A 22,126-nucleotide genomic window follows, 5' to 3' on the forward strand; every position below is an offset into this window, starting at 1 on the left:
GCATTTTTTTAATCCAAAATATATAATCATTTTATCACTTCCAGCACAGCCCTTTTTGTTTGTATCTCACTTGTGTCGTTTCTGTTCTCCAGTGTACAGTGTACAGTGTGTACAGTGTACAGTGTGTTGGGGTACTTCTGGAACAACTAAAGCATTTATTTTTCTTTACCGGACACTGGCACCGTAAAACCACAGTTTATCCTCCAAGGTCGGAATGTGTTCTCAGTTTGGTCATACTTTAGTTATTTTGACGCTACGGAGGCTCTGTGACTGTGTTTTCCTGAGCCTATCCCCAGAGAGACAGTCGTGTGTGCGTGTGCCTGTGTGTGTGTGTGTGTGTGTGTGTGTGTGTGTGTGTGTGTGTGTGTGTGTGTGTGTGTGTGTGTGTGTGTGTGTTTCTGGCAGCATGTGCAGAAGCTCCTCTGTCTGTGTTTCATTTCAGCGACTGGCAAGCTGCAGCAGATCTTTCCAAATGCTCTCTTTCTCTCTCTCTCTCTCTCACACACACACACACACACACACACACACACACACACACACACACACACACACACACACACACACACACAGATATTTGCATGGTGTGGGATTTACATGAACTTGGTCAATTCCACCCTGTCTGTCTTCTCCCTCTTCACTCACTTTCCTTGACTCCCATCTGTCTTTCCATGAGGCTCTTGATCTATCCTCTCTCCTCGCCCTCTTTCTCTGCATCCTTCTCTTCATTTTCAGTTCTATCAGTAGTTTACAGGACTCCTCTGCAATACACATTTGCCTGTGCACGCTTTGCATAGTTTCGGTTCTCCCTTCTCTGGAAAAGAGGGAGATCCCTGCTCGGGACTTGGGTTGACCACATCATACTGTTTTTTTTTATTCTTCTTTGACCATGAAAGTAAAGGAAACAATTTGCCAAAGCATCAATAGAGTTGGTCATCATTTAAAAAGAGTCCGGTGCAGTTTTTTTGTTCCTCAAAATATACAGTTTCCAAGAAAGTTAAGAGCGGCAATAGGAAATATTGTTGTGGAGATGACGCTGCCTTAGTTTGAATGGATGGGAAGTGAAGCTCGCTGTGAGTGTCTGTCTCCTAGGAGCTCTTGGCGCCTCATGTATTATTTGAAAGGCATCCATCTGCTTTTCACCGCCACACTTTGGCTAATGTGACTTCAGTTGAACTTTTTGCACTTTTCAGCACACACACACACACACACACACACACACACACCGGCACATGCAAAGAAACCTCCACACAAATGTATGAGCTGCCAACCTTCATCACTAACACCACTGGGGATCCACTCACTGTGTCCACCTTTCTGCATTTCCACTCTCTCGCTCTCTCTCTGACTTTCACGAACTGCACAAAAAAGGACGAGAGAGTGGTTTTCTCTGCCATGGGCGTATTGCATGTTTTTAGGCCAGGTAACCAAAGTAAGAATGCAATGCTTTGTGTGTTGAAATGACCTCACTGGTAATATAAAGCATCAGGAAACCTAACTGCCCCTTGTTCTCTTCTCTCCATTCTCTCAGGTCTGTCAACAGCCAAGAGGAAGTTTGCTGACTCGCTCAACGAGTTCAAATTCCAGTGTATTGGAGACGCCGAGACGGATGACGAGATATGCATAGGTGAGCTTGCTGATATGAAATCCAATATATTCCCAGAGGAAAGCCTGTAAATAGACGGTGCGTTGTCATTTCTGGTTGTTGAAACGGAAGAGTCACATCAGCACTGATTTAAAGAACAGCTTGGGTTTCAATGCTATTCTACGGGAGGCCGTAACAATCGGTTTGGAATTATGTCTCTGCCCTGAATCTGTGCCACCAATAATGCCTTTGTCTTATATAAACAGTGTCTTTTTTTTAAAACCTAATTACAATATAAGGTTATTGATTTCACTCCCTGGAAATTTACTTTATTCTGTATTTGACAAATTGTAGAAGGTGAAGCCAGTCAAAATGTGCAAAAACCTAACTCTTCACTTTGAGCTGCCTGTTGTCATTATGTGCTCTTGTCTGAAGATAACTTCTCCCCCCTCGCCAACCAGAGTTATAAACGTCATGCTGACCCATACACACATGAGAATAACGTGTAAATAATAATGGCCGACAGATCCGATTCTTTATTCTCACCCAGGCCTTGCAGTGCTCTTTGTGTCACAGTCCAAGCAGCCTGCTGTGAAACATGCAGCAGCCACCACACCCTCCCATGCTGCCTGGCTGTGTGGGTGCAGGCTGCAGCTCCTCACTGGCCCGACCCACCCACTACTGTTGTTTGACTAAGCCCGGCTATCTTTCCCCAACAGCTTGCTGCACCACAGCCCTGTTGATTTAACGATATTCATAGCCTCACTCACGTCACAACTTGTTTCTTCTCTCTCATACAGTGATGATTTCACTGCAAATATATCCGCATCTTTTGTTAACAAAAAGCAAAAATACCCCACAAATAGCCTCTGTTAGTTTAACTGGGTCGATATGTTGTTGTTGTTCTCTTAGTATCACATTTTTTACTGTTCCATGTGATTGATTAAGCCCGTGTGATTGAGCTTAATGAAAGGTTTGAATGCATTTTATGGGCTTTATTAAAGGCTCGCACTGTTTATCCAAAGCATTCCTTGCATAGTCCTGAGGTTCTGCTTCCCTTTTCATTGGATCGAACTTCCAGGAACCAAATCCTTTAACTTAAAGTCTAATATTTAAGAGCAGAGTGAGTGTAAGTGCGTGTTGTGCTGATTCAACTTGGGGGCTTCACTGGATAGGCATGTGAGTTGTACATGCTGCACGTGCTCAGTATGTATGTGTACTCACTATGTCGGAGGAATTTAAGTGTGTGTGTGTGTGGAAACGAGCACTGAGCTGTGCTATCTGGGAAACTAACCTTGTAAATTGATGTTTCATTTCCAGTTAATTCCTCTGCTGTGTCACGAGTTTAGAAACATTTGTAAGAGGTCCAAGAGCTTTATCCCTGCCAACTTGTGCCAACTGTCTTCAAACACTCTGTTTCTGTTTGCCTGTACTTGTGTGTCTCTCTCTTTTCTCTTGTGTCTCGCTCTGTCATCAGCCAAGTCTCTGCAGGAGTTTGCAACAGTCCTACAGAACCTGGAGGATGAGAGGACACGTATGGTGAGTGACCCTACAAACTGGGAACTGTAATTAGCATATAATGGTTATCATTACTCAGCAAATATTAATCTTCTCAGGACAGTTAATTAAGCTAAGAAATTGTCAGTCATTATTTTTAGTCCTTTGTCCTGTGTGTGTTTGTCCCCAGATCGAAAATGCCAACGATGTGCTGATTATGCCTCTTGAGAGGTTCAGGAAAGAACAGATCAGCGCAGCCAAGGTGAGGAGGCCACAGGACCGGTGACAGAAAGGACTTTGGCTACACATGTCCTGCGCATCGGTATTGACGAGCTGTGCAGCGAAACATAAATCAGTAAATCAATAAAATCCTTTTAGTGCTTCTGCAGCTCAACAACACCCACCCGCTCTAAATATAATGATGATAATAACGCACAGTAGTGGATTTTGGAACTTTCTTTTATATTGATGACTAAAGATCTCAACACACTGGAGGTGGTTTTGTGTGACCGTTGACACTTTGAGCAAGTGAAAAATGTGCCGCCTCAGCAACATTGGCACCTCTACATTACCTCCACATCATCAGCACTTTTTAGACATTACTACCGTTTATCTTATTTTCAAATAATTGTATATATTGGCCACAGCAGCTCGAGAAAGGTGTCGCCTCTACTGCACCTGCTGGCCTCTTTAAAACTGATGGAACATATTAAAGTTCCAGTGAGATCCTCTCCTGCAGGTTACGTAAAGTATTTCCTCCAGTGTCAGAAGGAACGTTCAATATACTGTGATGTTGAGAATATGGCTAATCATTTTTAATGATCAGTTCATTCAGTGATGAATTGAGTGATCATGAATGTCTGAAAACTGAATTAAATTACACTTTACAAGGCTTAGTCTTTATTGTGAAGTCCAGCATCTCAGTCAGATGTCACGGTACAGCCACACATTGGCCTTGTACCAAGAATATCAGAAAGTGCCCACAGGCTTTTTAACAATAAGCTTTAGTGTAAATACACAATACATCATTTTTACTGCATGTCTCCCAGCCTTCCTCCTCTCCCATGATTATCCATGAATCAAGGACTGAATCACCATTGCATGACCTGGAATGGAGATTAGAGGAATACATAATCCTGCCATAAATCACTGGGGGGGGGGGGGGGGGGGTCTCATAGGCCAGCAGGGCTCCCTCATGGCATGGCCGGTGTTGTCTTAGACATAGTGTGTGTAAATCGTTTCATACCTTGACTGAATGCAGGAGGTTGTGGAAACATTGAATATAAAATAAAGTAAGCCAGTAGGTAAACAGAAGCGTGCTAACTCAATATCTACTGTGTAGATATTACATTCATTTGACTTTTTAATTACAATTTATTGCACTTCAGACTTTTCACAACAAATTCTACAACTTTCTCGTTTGTATATGGTGGCCAGATTAAGAAGTGAACGCATAATCTGTCCAGTTAGGTCACCATGAGCGATGTACTAAGCCCGAAAAGATTGAAGACTTTTCTGTTTGCTGCTGCCTTTAATTGAACCACATTCAATTAATATATTAATCAATTTCCTGCATTTCTGCATTTTACTACTGTATTTTATTTCTTACACTGTTCTTAATTGCTGTTAAATCTCCTTTTCTTTTGCCTTATGTTTTGATGCTTTTAATGGTTTTAAAAGGACTGCACAATATATCGCCATTTCCTCAGGGACCGAGGAAATGGTTCGTGGTTTGTGTGCGAGTAATTGCAGAATTGCGGCAGTGTATGGTTGATTGCGTGCAGCGTAATGTGTCAGGGAGACATCGATTATTGTTTCAATGTATGTTTTAAATCTCCTTTACTTTTGCCTTTATGCTTTTAATGGTTTCATGTGAAGCACTTTGAATTACCTTGTTGTTGAAATGTGCTCTACAAATAAACTTGCCTTGCGTAAAATAACTGACGGCATCTTCGCCCGGGACACAGTTTCGCCTCGTCCGGACACAAGAGGAGTTTTTGGAGCATTACAGTGGGAAACTGTTCGTTTAAAGGAATCTCAGGTCGAGGTCACACTCTTATTACCTGTGGTAGAAACCAAGTCTAAGTACATGAATTGGGTCTGACCGTGAGTAATTGCCGAGGTAAATGCACATAGATGAGCAAAATGAATGATTTATGTTACTATCATCTTTGCTTTCCACTGATTAAGCCAAGTTAGAGTACAGAAGGATAATCTGATTTGTCCATTTTGTGTCTGCAAACCTTCTGTGAATATGAGTTTAAACAACAACTTGTTTAGGTTGACACATACACAGTTGGATGAATGGATGAGATCAGACTGTTTCAGTCACTTTAAGCCCCGTGCAAGGCCACGGTTAATAATACAGTACAATATATTTATTTATATTAGTGAACTTTGATACTGTGGTAAATTATAAAAAATTATAAAAAATTATAAATAAATAAAAAATAAATTATAAAAAATACAAATAAATGCAATGTTTACAGAAGTTTCATGCCATGTGTTGTTCGGAGTGACGATGTTGGTCTAATGTGTCAGTGGGACCTCCTAGGAACTCTTAACATGATGGTGCAAGTGGAGTAAAACTTTATTGTAGCTGTGAGGTGTTTATCTGGTGCCAAGGCATTTACTTATTTATTTAAAAGTAAATCATCAGTTGGCATCACACTGGGAGGAGGTTGCCACCTGCTGGCTGAGAAGGGAAGTAACTTAAACCAATTTAAATGCCCCTAACTTTTTTACCAGACATAAAAAAAAAACGAATCATGGAAAACATGACATTTATACTGGTTGTGTAATTAGAATTTTAATATTTTCACAAAGGAAATCAGACAATCAATCTTCTATCCCTTCTATTTTAATGTATTTATAGTTAAAATGTCGGGACAGACAGGAGAGGGCGGCAGCAGCAGTCACGTCGGACATGATTTCCACAGTGAATATGAAAGAGTCAAAGAAGCAGACTTAAAACAGAGGCCTTGCTGTTTAGAGGAGCGTTCATCATCTCTGATGTGTTCTGCAGCTGCTGCTGTCGGTTCCTCCTCTGGCACTGACTCTTGTTGTTGTTGAAGCTGGCTTGGCAATAAAACCTGTGACTGTCATGTGACTGCAGCAGGAGTGGACATTATTGATTGTGACATTATTTCATTGTTATAAATATATTGTCAACAGAAGTTTGGCTCACTGGTTTCCAAGACAGGATCACTTTGGTGATAAAATGTGTGAACTTTGAATTGCAACTTGTTCATAGCATTGTGGAATACTGGTTACAAACTATCATTTTTCAAATGTTTGTCTATTAATCGATTACCTGAATAAAGTGTAAGAATAGAAAACCGGTTAAAAGCTAAAAACTAAAGCTAAAATCGGTCTTTGCACAGCTTGTTTTATTCAACAGGCCAGAAAAAAACCCAAATATTAAGTTTAAAGTGATGTAGAGAAGCAGCATGGCCTCGCATATTCACTTTTACCTGATAAGGCAATTGTGGGTGTTTTTCATGGTAAAACACCTGATCAACAGAAGAACCAAATATTTAGACTCTGTTAGTATGTCCCATGTTTATGAGCTTCTTTCTGAAGCTCCAGTAGGGTCATGTTATGTGTTTGGGATGAATACATGCAATAATGTTAATATCCATACCTCCCCCTTCAACTGGGTTGAATTAGATTAAAGTTTCCTGATCGTAACGTGACCAGAAGAACATGGCCAGAAAAGAAACAACTGACGTGTTTTTTTCCTTCATACATTTTTTTTTTTCATCTTCTTGGACATTTTTCAACTTTCCTCAGTCTATTTCCGCCCAGCAGTCTCAGGAAGTACACACCCTGCTCGATCTGTCCCTGGTTTGTCATCCATCTAACTGTCCGTCTGTAATGTCAGTGATTTCAGCTCTGGTGAAGCGGTCTGTTGTTTAAGAAGCAGCTGTGCTCCCCGGAGGAACAGTCTCATATTGGACTCTCCAGAAGAGGGAAGATATTAGGCGAAAGCGAAAATAAATTCACATTCAGTGAAGATTACCTCGTAGCTCGAACATTTTTCCCCCATCTGCACAAGGGCTCTTGTTGATTGCAGATAATAGTCACTGATCACTTACTTGTAGTGACCATGTTGACATGATGGGAATTAGAGAAGATGTGCGTCTTTTGAGTTGTCTGTCACCCAAATATAATTTGTTGTATCTGTTATAGGAAGCCAAAAAAAAGTATGATAAAGAGACGGAGAAGTATTGTGCAGTTCTGGAGAAACACCTCAGCCTTTCGGCAAAAAAGAAGGAGTCCCATCTACATGAGGTAAGATGGTGTCGTTCACATCTGTGGTATTTCTCCATGAATGTCAGTCTGTCACTTTTCTCGATGTCCTTCCTCTTTTGTAGGCGGACAACCAGGTAGATCACGTACGGCAGCATTTCTACGAGGTCTCTCTGGAGTACGTCTTCAAGGTGCAGGAGGTCCAAGAGAGGAAGATGTTTGACTTTGTGGAGCCTGTAAGACACTTTTTGTCTTTTGTGTAATATGTTTTTTTGTTTTTTTTTATTCTTTTCCCTAAAGTTGTTGCACACCCATGTTCTTTTTCAGCAGTGGTATGTGTTACATTTAATCACTTAATCCACACCCAGCAGCTGCTTGCTACGACCACAGTCCTCTGTTATCGACAAACAGCAGTTTGGAGGTTCTGGTGCCTTGCTCCAGGGCACTTGAGTATAGAGCTATGATCAGGCCCAAAAACAAAATCAGGCCTGACCCGACATGAACCCTACACGTTTATGTCCAAGCCCGGCCCACGCCCACGCCACGGCAGCAATGTTGGGTCTGAACCTGATTTAAAAAACAGTATTTCCACTGTAATATGAATAAATAAATAAAATATAACACGTCCTGTCAGTGCAGGAACAGATATTTGTGACACGGTCCTGAACCCTCTCCTACCGAATGTTCAGCACAACCCAAAAATATATATATATATTAGATAGGGATCGTATGACATTTCTCCTCATTAACCGCAGCGAAAAATGAATGCGTAATAGTCAAATGTCTATTTGAATTATGCACAACAGCAGGTTATTGATTGTAGCAAAATGCATCCCTGCAAAACTGAAATGAGGCCAGCGACAGAAAGCACAAATTAAAGAGTGTGAGATCAAATTAAAATGAAGACAACAAATAGCGATTAACAAAACACATGGCGTCTACCCTGATCGTGGTGGTCATTTTTCGTCATTCATTAATTCGGAGTTGGGACAGGGTTGTGGTTGATAAGTCTACATCGGGGCTAACCCGACTCTAGTCAAGCCCGGGGGGATTCAGAGAAATTCCAGCCCGGATTCTGGCAGAGAATCAAAGCTGTACATCAGTGGTATAGTTGCTAAGGAAATAATGACAACTGAGACTTTTAACCCTTTACAAAGTAGCTCTAATTCACTGCTTCTGTTTTATGTTCTGTCTTTCATAATATTACATTTTCTCTTTGTCGCATGGGAACATTGTATTTCACAGTTGGTGTTTGTTTTGTGGTCCATAATAGCTGCAAATTCACCTCTTCTATGAATCTGCAAGATACAACATGTCTGTCCACTTATTCTCCTCTTCAATCTGTTTCTTCTTCCTCTTCCACCTCCTCCGCTCTATCTTCACCCTCTTCTTTAACCCACCTGTGTTTTCTCCACTTTGTTCTCCTTCCTCAACCTTTTCCTTCTCTACATTCTCATATTTCCACTTTCCATTTATCCTCTTCGCCTTCACACTGCATCTGCATTTATTTCCCATTGTCCTCAATTACCTTCTTGCCCCTTTTTGCAATCGTTGTCCTTTCTTCTTCTTCTTCCTTCATCTGCTTAATTGTCCTGCTCTTTTTTGTTTCCCTCAGCTGTTGGCGTTCCTTCAAGGCCTATTCACCTACTATCACCACGGCTATGAGCTGGCAAAGGACTTCAACCACTTCAAGACTGATCTCACCATCAGCATACAGAATGTAAGGACACACACACAAAGCACCATGTCACACCATGACCTTCAACCCTGCACATAAATATACATGTATGCAATTTAAAACAAATCTAAGAACAAAAAACTAAAACTAAAAACATACAGTGGTTTCTGGCTTACTGTTTGTTTTATACGTTTTACATTGAAAGGGTTTTCTTAGCACTAATCCTTAACTGAAAGGGCTACTTCACATCATTCATTGGCACAGAGGAAACATTTTAGAAGGTAGAAGATATCTAAGAGAAAATAACTTTCCAAATGTGAAACGGCTGCAGTGCCGACAGGAGTTCAAATGTCAGTTACTCAGTCATCTGAAATTACAATTGAGACTTAAAGAACGTTCAAAAACCTCACTACAAAAAAGGGAGCAAAGAAAAAAAGAGATATGATATTCAGGGATTGTAGCAATGAGCATTCATTATGTCTTTCTGCTGGAAAAGTGAGAGTTTACGCGGTGACACTGTTGTTGCAAGTTAAGCTGACTCAGGATCAGGCCGTACAATGAAAGGCCTAAGGCGCGTGTTCCTCTGTGCTTGTGTCAACAGACGAGGAACCGCTTTGAGAGCACGCGGTCGGAGGTGGAGATTCTGATGAGGAAGATGAAGGAGAATCCACATGAACACAAGAGTGTCAGCCAGCACACCATGGAGGGATACCTGTTTGTGCAGGAGAAGCGTACGTGTCGGCACACTTCTCTTTGTGTGTGTGTGTGTGTGTGTGTGTGTTTGTACATGTCGCATCTTGCGACGACGGAACAATTCAGCAGCAACTTACATTGTTGCAGTACAATGAAGACATGAATGGCTGTGTGAGTGGATAGGTGTGTATGCATGTTGGGGCCGTGTTGTTTGGCTCACGCGCACACACACACTCTGTCAGAGCAGTAGGACAAACAAACCACAATGAACCTAAGTCTGAACTGTTGATGTGACAGCAGCTCTGACCACATGCCGTTACCATGGTAACCTATCTAGCACTAATGCAGCATGACTAAGACTCAATATTTTTTTTTTTTTTGTTAACCCAGTCTCCCCCTCCTGCCTCTGTCTCTGGTTTCTTTCTCACCGTTTGACATCACCTGTTTCTCTTTATTCTTCTCTTCTCCTGCGGTTTTATTTTTAACCCCCCCCTCTCTTCACCTGTCTCCATTCCCTTCTCTCTCTCTCTCTTCCTCAGGCTCATTTGTATCTACCTGGGTGAAGTACTACTGTACCTACCATCGTGAGCCCAAGAGGGTCACCATGGTCCTGTTTGACCCTAAATCAGGAGGGAAAACGGTGAGTGTCTCTGGCATTTTAAATATGCGAGGTTACAGTGTCACTGAACATCCAGGCTATCCATCTGCTCTCTATTTATCTATATCTATATGCGCGCAAATAATCCACACCCCCACATGTGTGTCACTACAGCGTATCATCATGTTGTCCTTTTTTAAGTTTGTTCTCACCCAGTTCATCCCACCGGGCTGCTCTCCAACACAACCGATAGAAAACATGTAGCAGAATAAACATACATGTGTATTTGTTGGGATGTTTTCTTTCAACTAATCAGAAAGAAGAAATCTTAAGAAAGCCAAATGGCCCAACATCTTAAAATTTAGCGTGCACGAAAAAGATACTTTTGACGGGTCTCCCCTTAAATCACCAACAGAAAATGTCAATGATTTGCGTCAGAGACGAGGAGCGTTTCTGACGCACGGTGCCATTTCCCACCAGCATACAGTCATACACGGAAATGTCAATTTTAGAAGAGCTACAACAGGTTCTCCCTCAACAGCAGCCACAATAGATGAGAGTGCAACGTTGCCAAAGATGTGTTTATTATGCAGCATGACTCCAACTATTTTCTCAAAGTGCTATCTGTTATCACTCTCTCCACCTACGCACACAGCTGATGCAGGTTCGGGCCTGTTTTCTGAGGGCTCTCACAGAGCATTTTGAGTTGCCAACAGAAGGAAAAGTAGAAACATTGGATCACAAAACATCCATCATCATCTCAAATGTCCTCCACGGTGTGGTTAATCTGCAGTTGGTTATGTGTACATCAAAATGACACTACTGCCTTTTTTTTTCTTGTGTCAGGGAGAAGAGGAGAGCTTCACCCTCAAGTCTTGCACCAGGAGGAAGACGGACTCGATAGAAAAGAGGTTCTGTTTTGATGTGGAGGCTGTGGACAGGTCAGTGAGTGTGTGATTTGACTGCCTGTGTCTCATGTTCAAATCATGGACTTCCCACACAATCGTCCTTTGACCCACCTCCAACTGTTTCCTTTCTATGGTGTGTTACTTCCTCTTTTATCAATACAGCACATTGAATTTCTGTACAGGGTGCAAACTGTCCCTATTGGCCCTAACTAGTGCAATGCAACAGCCATGCTTTCCCCGTGTCTAGTTTTGAGGCATTTTATTTCCAGCTTTTTTACCTCCAGCATACTGTAGAAATCTGCAGCAAGAGCAATCTGGAGAATATTGAAGCATAAATACACCAGATTCTATTCTGTAGTAGAAAAAACTTTCTGAAAAAGACCCAAGCAAGCCAGGAAAGAGTTAAACAGTTATGGCTTCAGGGTTTGTTATAGGAAGTCATGGAAGCCTCATGGAATTTGACACCAGTGAATGCTGTCTTCATGTAACTAATTGCAGCTACATTGCTCCGATCAGCCATCCGTTCAGTGTTTGGCATGTGGTCTTTTTACGTGGTGTAATGACAGCTGACGGACACATGGGGGCGATCCGATGATTTGGACCTGAGGAGGGAAGATGGAGGGTGTTTGTCCTCTCATGCTCGGCTCCCTGGTGCTTTTCTTCCTACACTCCTCCTCCTCCCCCCTCCGCCTCTTTCTCCCTCCTTGCTCCTCCTCAACTTGAACCTTCCTCCATCGAATCAACTCACCTTTTAATTATCTCATCCACTTATTTCCCATTTCCCCTTTGAGCCTTTATTCATATTGCCGGTGTGTGTCTGTGTTGTGTCTGTGTGTGTGTTTGTGTGTTAATGTGTGTTTATTTATCTTTAAAGTAATAGAAAGTGGTATTTACGCGAAAGGTGTGTTTTTGTGTGCTGCTGTTGCATAGACGGTCATAAAAAAACACTTGATTCAGTCCATTTTGCTTTGCATGTATTCGTGTTTGCGTGTGCAGAATGAGGCTGTGCACATGCATCTGAGTGTGATTGTACTCTAAAGGTGAGTGTGCTGCCATTGACAGGGTGACCGACTGTATAGGACCAATTGGAAACCTTTCTAAGCCCGGGATGGACATGATTAATGAGGCTGTGCGTGATCGAGCGTGTGTGTGCACGCTGAAGGTTGCCTGTATCGGCCTGATCTATCTCAATAGCTTAGTCAAATGAATATCTTGTATTCAGGCTTCTTTATCCTTTTTTTATTCCTTTTATGGTGATCATCTGTTTATCCTGGAAGACGATACCCTCGGCATACCTTTGGCGCACACACAAATGAATATGCTTTGCTTTTGAAGGAGTATGAGATCTGCAATAAGAATTTTTAAGCAAAGTATTTTCAATGAAGTGTATCCGATCATAGTTCACTCAAACAATCTTCAGGCGAGCATGTGTTTGCGTGTTTATCTTCGTGTGTGTGTTCAGCAGCCGGTATTTGCAGACTTCGTGGCCTTACTATTTAACGAGCTAATGTGTCTTTCGTGTGTACGTGAAGGCCGGGGGTGATCACCATGCAGGCTCTGTCAGAAGAAGACCGCCGGTTGTGGATGGAGGCCATGGATGGGAGAGAACCGGTAGGTTACCAGTTTGTACTTCTGTGACACTTGAGTTAGGAGAGAGAGAGAGAGGGGGGGGGGGGTGGGACATGTCTGCAAAGCAAAACAAGCGCTCCGACATTCGGACTGATTTTTGTAGCACTGGTCTGTTTTCAGCAGCCCTCCCTCTGAACATGCTGTTGGTGGTGTTCATGTTCCTCATAGCTGACTGACAGCCAGTTTCCCCCCAGCTCTTAGTTCATGCCTTCTTGATACGCAGCTTTCTTTTTGCCCTAAGGCCCGAAGCGCGTGTTAGTGCTTCTTTTCTACACTTATTTAATCACGGCCCTGTCTCAACACCTCCCACATCCTTGTGTCTACATTCAAACGTGCAAAGGTAATCCCCGGCAACAAAGCCACCGCAAGCTCGGACAAGCAGACGCTGAGCTCAGGCGGTCGGTAGTAAAAACGAGAAATGTTGTTCTTGTTGTTCTTGTTTCACTTAAGCTCGTCCCTACCTTTGTTGTTGTCGTTGAGACCGCCCTCTTCTTTGTCGGCCTCCGCCTTGATAGTTGATACAAACTAACCACTGAGCACACCGACACGATGCAACCACGCCAAGCCAAGTTCATTCTGAGCAGGCCCAGACAAATGCGGTGGATTAGAACATAAACACAGTCTTAAGCCTTTGTATTCACCGTATTTCCTTTGTTGGAGTCGGTTCATTGTTGTTTGGATAAAATAAATGTATAATTCTAAATGTAACCTCTTATGGGTATGCTGTAACGACGTTACACGCTTCGATGTAACGAAGCTCGGGCATGAAGGTGTACACAGAGCCCCAACTTAATCACAATATTCTCACCATTACCGTTGGAACTGAAGTTATGCAGATTGCAAAAAAGACAACAGTAAATATCCGGTTCCTCAATATCCGGATGTATCCAAGATCAGGGAAACATCTGGAGAATTCATGTCTTCTCATACATGGAATAAGCGTTAAAATTTATTAAGCACACGTAGACATGTTGGGTGTGTTTTTCTTTTTTGTGCGTGTGTGAAATGTTGACCTTACATGTGATGTACAAATATGCCCTGCCCTTATTAGGCTTAGTTGTAAATGTGTTTTGTTATTTGCAGGTATACAATCTGAACAGAGACAACCAGGCTGAAGGCAGTAAGTTGCTTCAATTGATGTCAATTAAGTGTTTTTTTTCAATGGTACAGTATTATTCACAGATGTCTGTGAAAGTAAATAGCATGGATGCTGCTTTTATCTACAAATAGTCAAAATACTTTTGTTTTCAGTATCTTTAAAAATTTATATTTGTACATCATTTTTGGATTTAATGTAAACTGAAACTGTTGTCACTCTGCTCGTCTTGCTCTCCATCAGTGACCCAGCTGGACGTGATTGGGTTCAACGTGATGAAAAAGTTTATTCGTGCAGTGGAGACTCGAGGTACAAAGTCAGGTTCCAACTGGATGTGGATCCAACTGTGTACAATACTCTGCTGAGGAAGCACTGAGATACATAACATGTTTCGGTTGGTCCGTGGAATAAGAGCAGGATGTAACTTCTCCTCTCCTCTCCAGGTATCAATGATCAGGGCTTGTACAGAATTGTTGGCGTCAGCTCCAGAGTACAGAAGCTACTGGGTTTTGCTATGGGTAAATACATAAATGCACATATTCAGTCAAAACAGAACAGTTTCTCTTTACAACAATGACATCTTTTTTTTGTTTTTGTCCATCAGATCCTAAGACATGTGCTGACGTGGAGCTGGAAAACTCAGAGTGGGAGATCAAAACTATCACGAGTGCTATCAAGCACTATCTCAGGTTTGTGAGAAATCGCTTACAGAACTGCTTTTACAAGGTATAACAACACAGCTGCACAAAATGTCCTTATAGTTGTGTTTCAGTCATCAAATATTTGGTGTATTTTAACCTCAAAGACCTATGGTGAATGGATTGATCGCTCATTTCATGACTCTGAGTTATTGCTGGATATTGCAGCAGTTTATTTGAATAAATGCATATTGCTGCTTTCAGTCTCTGGCTTGGATCCACCGCATTAATTAGTTAATTTTCCTTTTTTTTTCATGCAGCATTTGCTTGTTAAACTTTTTTAAATTCATGATACACATTTTTATTTTCCTCTCGGTGTTGTTCGCCACTTTGTACTCACTTTGTACAGTTGGTCACTGTATAAGGAGAACATAGTTAGATGAGTGCTCATCCAGAACTGTCCGGATTTATTGATTTTTCGCACAGCTCCATTTTCCAAGCAGACATTCTGCACCTGATGTCCTCCGTCTCTGTGTTTCCAGAGTGCTGCCCGGACCTCTCATGACGTACCAGTACCAGAGGAGCTTCATCACGGCTGCCAGTGAGTCTTCTTTTCCTTTGATCTGTCTTATCTGCCTCTCAAATGTGAGTTCAGTCTGTAGAATGTAAAAGAGATTCCCACTGACCATACAAAACACTGCAGGCAGCTACTCTACGAAAACACATGATGTGCTGAATAAGGGGCCCCATCATTGACTTACAGTGCTTACTGCTAAGCAGGAGAATGCTTAAGCAACTTTTTGTTTGTTCTTGATTCGAGATGAATGAATGCATTGAGTCATATAATGTTGATATGTACAGTTTATAAATGGATTAAAGATAGATTCGAGGATTTTCATTTTTGTAATACTTATCGTATAATAAGGAATTCTTTGTCTTCTTTTATTCCTCTCCCGATGGATGTCTGTATGAAGCAATTCCTAAAGTGTTCCTCCTTTGGAAAGTTTCATTTGGAAAATGAGAACATACATGACTCATCTCGTGAGTGAGGTGATGAGTTCACCTGGTTCACCTGCTGAGATTACAGGGCACCACCCACTGTGCCACCAGGTCGCCTCTGTCTGCTGCTTCATGTTGTGTGTGTGTGTGTGTGTGTGTGTGTGTGGCACACAGACTGTTTCTGTCCTGCTGTGGGAAGTGTTTTTACACAACATTTACAAAGCCTGGGCAGTTGATCTAAAAGTGACAACCTAGTAGAGCAGTAGGTTTGTTGGGGTGAAAAGCAGTTGCAAAATCTGTCCTCCTGTTTTTCATTGAATCTGGATACATCATTTCATTTTCAAATGTTTGTTGGTAGCTAACTCCTTCAGAAAGCCGAGCTGGTGGGAAGGAACTCCAGGAAATGAGTGTGTCTCTGGCAACGCTACCAGGAAATGGCTCCATAGTGAGGCCAACTGGAGAGAAAATGAGCAAAGTGTGTTAAAGTGCGTATGTGGGAGGAAGCAGTAGAGCGTGGCGGTTAAGAATACCGAGGTAGCTGGTTTGATACTAACTCGGACCACACATGCTTTAATGCATGTATTCATCGCTTTATAATTATCATCAAAACATGTGCTTGCCAACTATTTACATGAGTTTACAGTTGTATATCTCTCATTCCGCCCCAAATCTTTCTTTATGTTCAACTTCTTTCATCTTGTTTTTCTCTGTCAGTTTCTGTTCATGTGGGTGTCTGCAGTTGCATCGCATGCATTTGCATGTGAATGCATGTGTGTCTGCTTGTGTGAGAATGCCTTTGTATTTTTTTTTCCAAAGCAGAATTTCTGCAGGAGCAGCAGGGTGTTTTGAGGACAGCCGTCCTCGGTTGAACTCCCTCTTTCAGCGCTTCCCTTTCTCCTCCTCTCGCTCCTCCCTAGCTCCTCCCACCACCTAGTCTTCCTCCTCCTTCGCACCCCATGCTAATCTGATTTTCAATATCTGGTTTAAACAGAGAGCTTAGTGTTTTGAGGATTGTTGGCTCAGCATTTTTTGATTCACTTACTATTTGTTTTTTGAACAGCACCTGCTGGGTGTGGTGTGTTGAGTCAGGATAAATCATTTTGTTTGCAAAAGACAGAGTGTGCCTAAATTCTTCATCTCTATTCGAGGCTGTCTGATAGTTTGCAGCACTATTCCCACTTGTATGATTCATTGTGACTCTTCTCTGTGACGGCAGTCTTCAAGTGTGGACATCTGAAACACGTATAAGAACATTTTCCATTAGAAGTCATCTAAATGAGTTGATTTCAAGCACACCTTGGCCTTTATCAAAGTAGAATTAAGCCCTGCGAACTAGCTGCTTCCTCCAGGTCTTCCTAGGATAACCAAAGGCAACCCCAGGCCAGATAGGATAAAACAAAATCCAAAACAAAAAGTGTTTTTTTTTGGTTCTGGTCCAGGGTCTCTCATCAGCTGGATGTGTTTTGAGTACCTCCACAGAGAGGCATCCAGCTGGCATCCACACCAGGAGCCTAAACCACGTTAACTGGCTCTTTTTTAAAGCAAAGAAGCTGTCTTTGCTTTACTCCATGAGCTTTCAGATCTCTGAACGCACACTGTTACTGAGTTGTGCTCACACACCCTTTTAAAAGAAACTCTCAGTTGCTTTGAATACGATACAATATAACTTTATTGTCAATTTACACTGAAATTAATTTTGCATCCTGAAGCAGTTTCGTTCAAGAAATGTACACACAGGTTTAACTTAGTTACACGTGGGGCACTTTTTATAGACGTACAAAACACATTCAAGTCGTTCAACATTCCACATTAAATCCTTTGGATGCAGATCTTAGTTAGCACCACACTAGTTTTGGTAGATAGGAAATGTCAAGGGATGTCACCTTTTGAACTGTCACTGTTTTCTCATCCCCTGCATAATGGATCGAATCATTTATGCCGATGAAGACGAGGCAGTTCTCAGGATGTCTTTCAGCTTGTCAAGAAACGGATTACATGAAACTGCAGACAAACATCTACCCCTAATTCAGACTCCTCAATATAATCATTTTGCATACAGATTTAAAACCCAATCCATAAAGTTTAACGCCTGCGATTGAAATTAAATGCCTGCTTTACACGCAAAGGCTGCTGCCGATAAACAACTTTGGTTTCCTGCAGCTGTTCGGGGTAATTGTTTATTTTGCTGATGGAATTTAAACTCTAAAGTAGCCTTTGCTTGCTAGTTTAGAATGAAACTTAAATGTTTGTTTCTTCCCATGATTCTAGGACCATTAGCCATGAAGTGACAGGTGGTAAATAGGCATGACCGTGTCTTGCATGTGCACTTAAAGTGGTATCCATTTAATTGGCCACTTGGGGAATGCAGAGCAATCTTCGTCACAGCATTGACGTATTATCACCTTATGAAGTGATAGACTGGAGAGTCTGATGATGATTTTCTGTGGGTTTCTTACTCTAAGCGGCCCATTACACGTAGTCATTTGATCCATTGTTAATATAAACATGTTGATGAGTGAGTGCAGCTTTACAGATGCATGCAGTAGACTCGCTGGAACTACTCAGAAAGAATTAAGCCTCAAGCTGTTCTTGTTCTTGTTGATTAGATTTTACCAATCACGCTGCAGATACATCAATACCAGGTGGTGTCTTGGTCCCATTTTGCAGCAGAATATCTCAAATGTGAAACACTTCATGTGTAACTGTAGCTCTGTTGTGTTTTTTGTTTTGTTTCGTCGTCGGTGCCCCACCACTGTATGAATCCAGGCAGGATGCTAAAGATGAGATATTGGATATACTGCACAGACCAGGAGATGTCCAGTATGAATAATGAATTATGAGAAGGTAGAACAGGTGGTGGTTTTCAGAATCAGTCGAGGACCAGCAGATGTGGCAAGCTTCTTGAAGTAATGCACGCTTCATTTGCCGTGTGTGGGTGTTTGCTTTCCTGACTTTGGTTGTAAAAGTATCTGCTCCATGCATCATCAAAATCCCCTCTTGCTTAAGAGAAGCGCAGTTGAAGTTTTGATGAAGTTTTGTCAACTTTTTCAGAGCCAGAAGGTGGTATTTTACACAAATGTATGCGTTTATATCAAACTTAAAAAACAGAAATGTCCATGAAACTGGCGTCGCTCGTTAACTTCGTAACAGGATAGTTGGCCAATAACATAAATGGGCTTCAACCTGGGTTAGATAGTGTGAGCAAATCATAACCAATAATTATGGATACTGGAAGTCCTGATTGTCTCTATAGGCACATGCATTAGTGTGCACACACCAGATGCATCTCCCCAGTGTGTTAAAAGACAAAACATAAATTCTGGGAACGTAGTTTGTTTATTTGTTTTTTTCTGAGGGGCTGGAATTGAAGGTGAAAGAGGAAAAGTGGCTTTAGAAGGTGGTCTGTTCAGTGATGGATGAGGTGGAGGCTGCGATGATGAATGACTTCTGCTCGGTGTAATCACTCAGCACCGTACTGTCGACAGTACAGTGTCCCGACGACGTTCAGCCTACGTTTTGTGCTTGCCTTTTGTTTTTTCACTCATCACAGCTGCTGGTTTGCGTGTTTACAGTCTCTGAATATGCATGTCTGCAGTACCTCAGTTTTCTTGTTTATTTTTTGTGTGAATATTTAAAGTGATTTTCTTCTGATGCAGGTATGAAATCAGCCAATGAGCTAATTGCCTCCAGGCTTCAGCTCTATATTTAATGCACTCATTTTGTGTAACGCTTTCAGAAGAATTTCAGAATTGTCTTCGCTGGTTTATATAATTAATGACAAATTATATGTTTGTATTTTGTGTGTGGGAGTTCATTTCTGTGTGAAGTCTCGATAAAAAAAAAAACAGTGAACTTCTGCATTAAATTCACTCCTGGATAGAATAAAAACATTTTCAATCGTGTTTCTGAAAAACATACATAGATGCATTTACACACATTGCTGTGCGTGCATGTTCCATAAAAGGTTTGAAGAAAGGGAAGAGTGTGTGCTTCAGCATAACGCGTGTGTGAGAAGTAGACGCCAAACAATGCATAATGGGGAACCATGTGTGCTGCTGCATGCATCTGTTTGGAGGTATGCATGGGTGCAGTGGATGTGTGAATGCATTGTATGTTATATGTATGTCAGTATGTGTATGTTATATGTATGTCAGTATGTGTGTGTGTGTGTGTGTGTGTGTGACTGACACACATGTTACATATTACAATGTGTTTGCATGCATCTGCTAAATTATCTCTCTGAATGTGTAAGTGCTTGTACATATTCGGTGTGTATTCACTGTGGTGTGTGTATGTTTCAGCAGCCATGTTAGTTGGTAAGACAGTGTGTCCGTGTGTCTCTCGGTGAGATGCTCTGTCATTTGCGGCGCTGACAGCCGGGGCCCGAGGGTTGATCTAATGTGCGTCTGCTGTCATCTCTCAATCGACTTGCTCAGCAGCCTTGACTTATTATTGTCATCCATCAACAACAGGTCTCTCTGTTGGCCTGCTTGTCTGCTCGGCACTTCCACCTGTTAATCACCAGGACACAGAGGTTTCCCACTTGCAGCAGTATTGACTACGATTACCTCTTCATTGGTCTATTTTCCGTCTCACTGTGTCCCTTTCTGGTGGAAAGAAATGTTCTTTCAGTCTATATCGCAAGTGTTATAATTGCTTTATAATCGTAACCACATAAACTCTGATTCAAACCTAAGACATTTGCTGAGACAAATCGAGAATATTTCCCGCCCTGTCCTTCACACCTTGGGTGATAACATTAATAAGCGCCTGAAGACCTCTGCTTAACACATTCACTGAGTCTGATTGATATTTCCTTTGAGGTCCCTGTACGTGACACTTATTTCTTAGCTCATTCTTACAAAGTATGACTTACTGACATGACTCACCAAGGTCTTGTCTTCTTGTCTTCTGCTGTGTGATTGCTTGTTACAGTTTGAAACAAGAACAAACAAACCGGTTGCATTCCAATAGTGGACACTTTAGGTAACCTGTTCAGTGTTTATTTCTGCTCCTTACATGCGTGTATCAATAAATAACTGATCAAATGTGACACTCTGAAGTCTTCACCACTCTCTCTTTCTCTTTCTCTTTCTCTTACTCTTTCTGTCTTTCTTAATATGTTCGTGTATCTTTCCAGAGTTGGACAACCAAGAGGCTAGGGTGACAGAGATCCATGCGCTGGTGCACCGGCTGCCTGAGAAGAACAGACAGATGCTGGAGCTGCTGATGAAACACCTGGCCACGTAGGATGACATATCACACACACGGACAACTGTAATCAGTCGTTATTAGCTTTATCATAAATGTTGCCCCCTCAGAAACAGCACAGTGTGTCTCATCTTCACACCGGAATAGTCATTTATGCTGTTGGAACAATGTTATACGCAACATACGCGTTCAAAAACCGTTCAAACTAATTTAGCAAAGTTTTAACCTCGATGTCTTTTGACCTGGACATCGGTAAAAACTGCTTACTGAGAGATAATAGGATACTACTCACCCTTTTAGCTGGAATTAATAATGCTTTGCTCAAGGACATTTCAGCAGCACGGATGCTGATGAGCACTTCAGATGATTAAGTTCAACAATTCACTTATAAGACTCTATAATTATATCAGATTCTTTTCTAGTGAACGCCATCCCCTGACAATTGCCTCTTCATTTTTATTTTTTTCAAATCGCACCTCCAACTTCCACATTTCTATACTGTACATATGCATAGTATACTGTGTCGACGAGACAATTTGTGAATTTAACAGATTGTCTGTCCGTGGGTTACATAACCACAAGCTGCTGCAGCACGTAATCTAAAAAGCAGGGCATGGCACAGTTGTGTTATGTGTAATTATTCCTCTAATACAGCTGACTGGTATTGTGTTTTCACTCCAAAACCCCATCTAAGCCCTCTGGCTTTACAGGGCTTTTCTTCAACAGCAGCAGCATGATAAAATGTGTGTTAAAGCTGATCTGTTATTTAGCCTACCCTCATTGATATAAATGGGACTCATTTATATCAACAGTGTGGCAAATCATCACCACCAGAACCTGATGACCATCGCCAATCTGGGTGTGGTCTTCGGGCCAACTCTGCTCCGGCCGCAGGAGGAGACGGTGGCCGCCATCATGGACATCAAGTTCCAGAACATTGTAGTAGAGATCCTCATAGAGCACCACGAGAAGGTAGGAGGGAATAATGTATGCATGTTTACAAATGAATAACATAAGCAACAGAGTTCGGTGACGGGGTTGAGGATACCCCTTCGCTTTGTCAAGGGGATTTCTTTTTGTGTAATTGTGCATTTAAACAACATTGAATGCACCTAACTATTCTGAAAGGGCACCTGCTACACACACACACACACATTACATGTACTCTATATACATGCGAAGCCTCTTCCCCTGTTAAATCAAAGTAGCTTATTGTCTGGCCAAGCTGCTTCTAGGTTTCACCATGACAACAGAGAAATCAGCATGACCGTTTCAGACCCTCACATTATGCACACGCCTGTGAAGGACACAAACGATCACACAGACAACGAGCACGTATCCCACAC

General features: G+C 41.8%; 1 protein-coding gene across 1 annotated transcript in view; it reads left to right on the plus strand.

Moving 5' to 3' along the window:
• LOC306787618 (rho GTPase-activating protein 26-like) overlaps nt 1-22,126 on the plus strand; it is a 63,486-nt gene that overhangs the window by 28,083 nt on the left and 13,277 nt on the right. The window contains exons 2-18 of the mRNA XM_079282809.1: nt 1,529-1,624; nt 3,060-3,121; nt 3,270-3,341; nt 7,271-7,372; nt 7,456-7,566; nt 8,946-9,050; nt 9,610-9,739; nt 10,241-10,341; nt 11,146-11,240; nt 12,740-12,818; nt 13,920-13,956; nt 14,176-14,241; nt 14,376-14,450; nt 14,537-14,621; nt 15,113-15,171; nt 20,710-20,815; nt 21,593-21,752. Coding sequence (XP_079138935.1) covers nt 1,529-1,624; nt 3,060-3,121; nt 3,270-3,341; nt 7,271-7,372; nt 7,456-7,566; nt 8,946-9,050; nt 9,610-9,739; nt 10,241-10,341; nt 11,146-11,240; nt 12,740-12,818; nt 13,920-13,956; nt 14,176-14,241; nt 14,376-14,450; nt 14,537-14,621; nt 15,113-15,171; nt 20,710-20,815; nt 21,593-21,752 — 1,541 coding nt within the window. The remainder of the gene's footprint in view (nt 1-1,528; nt 1,625-3,059; nt 3,122-3,269; nt 3,342-7,270; nt 7,373-7,455; nt 7,567-8,945; nt 9,051-9,609; nt 9,740-10,240; nt 10,342-11,145; nt 11,241-12,739; nt 12,819-13,919; nt 13,957-14,175; nt 14,242-14,375; nt 14,451-14,536; nt 14,622-15,112; nt 15,172-20,709; nt 20,816-21,592; nt 21,753-22,126) is intronic.

Source organism: Melanostigma gelatinosum, assembly GCF_949748355.1.
Source record: "Melanostigma gelatinosum genome assembly, chromosome: 14".
Lineage (NCBI taxonomy): Eukaryota > Metazoa > Chordata > Actinopteri > Perciformes > Zoarcidae > Melanostigma > Melanostigma gelatinosum.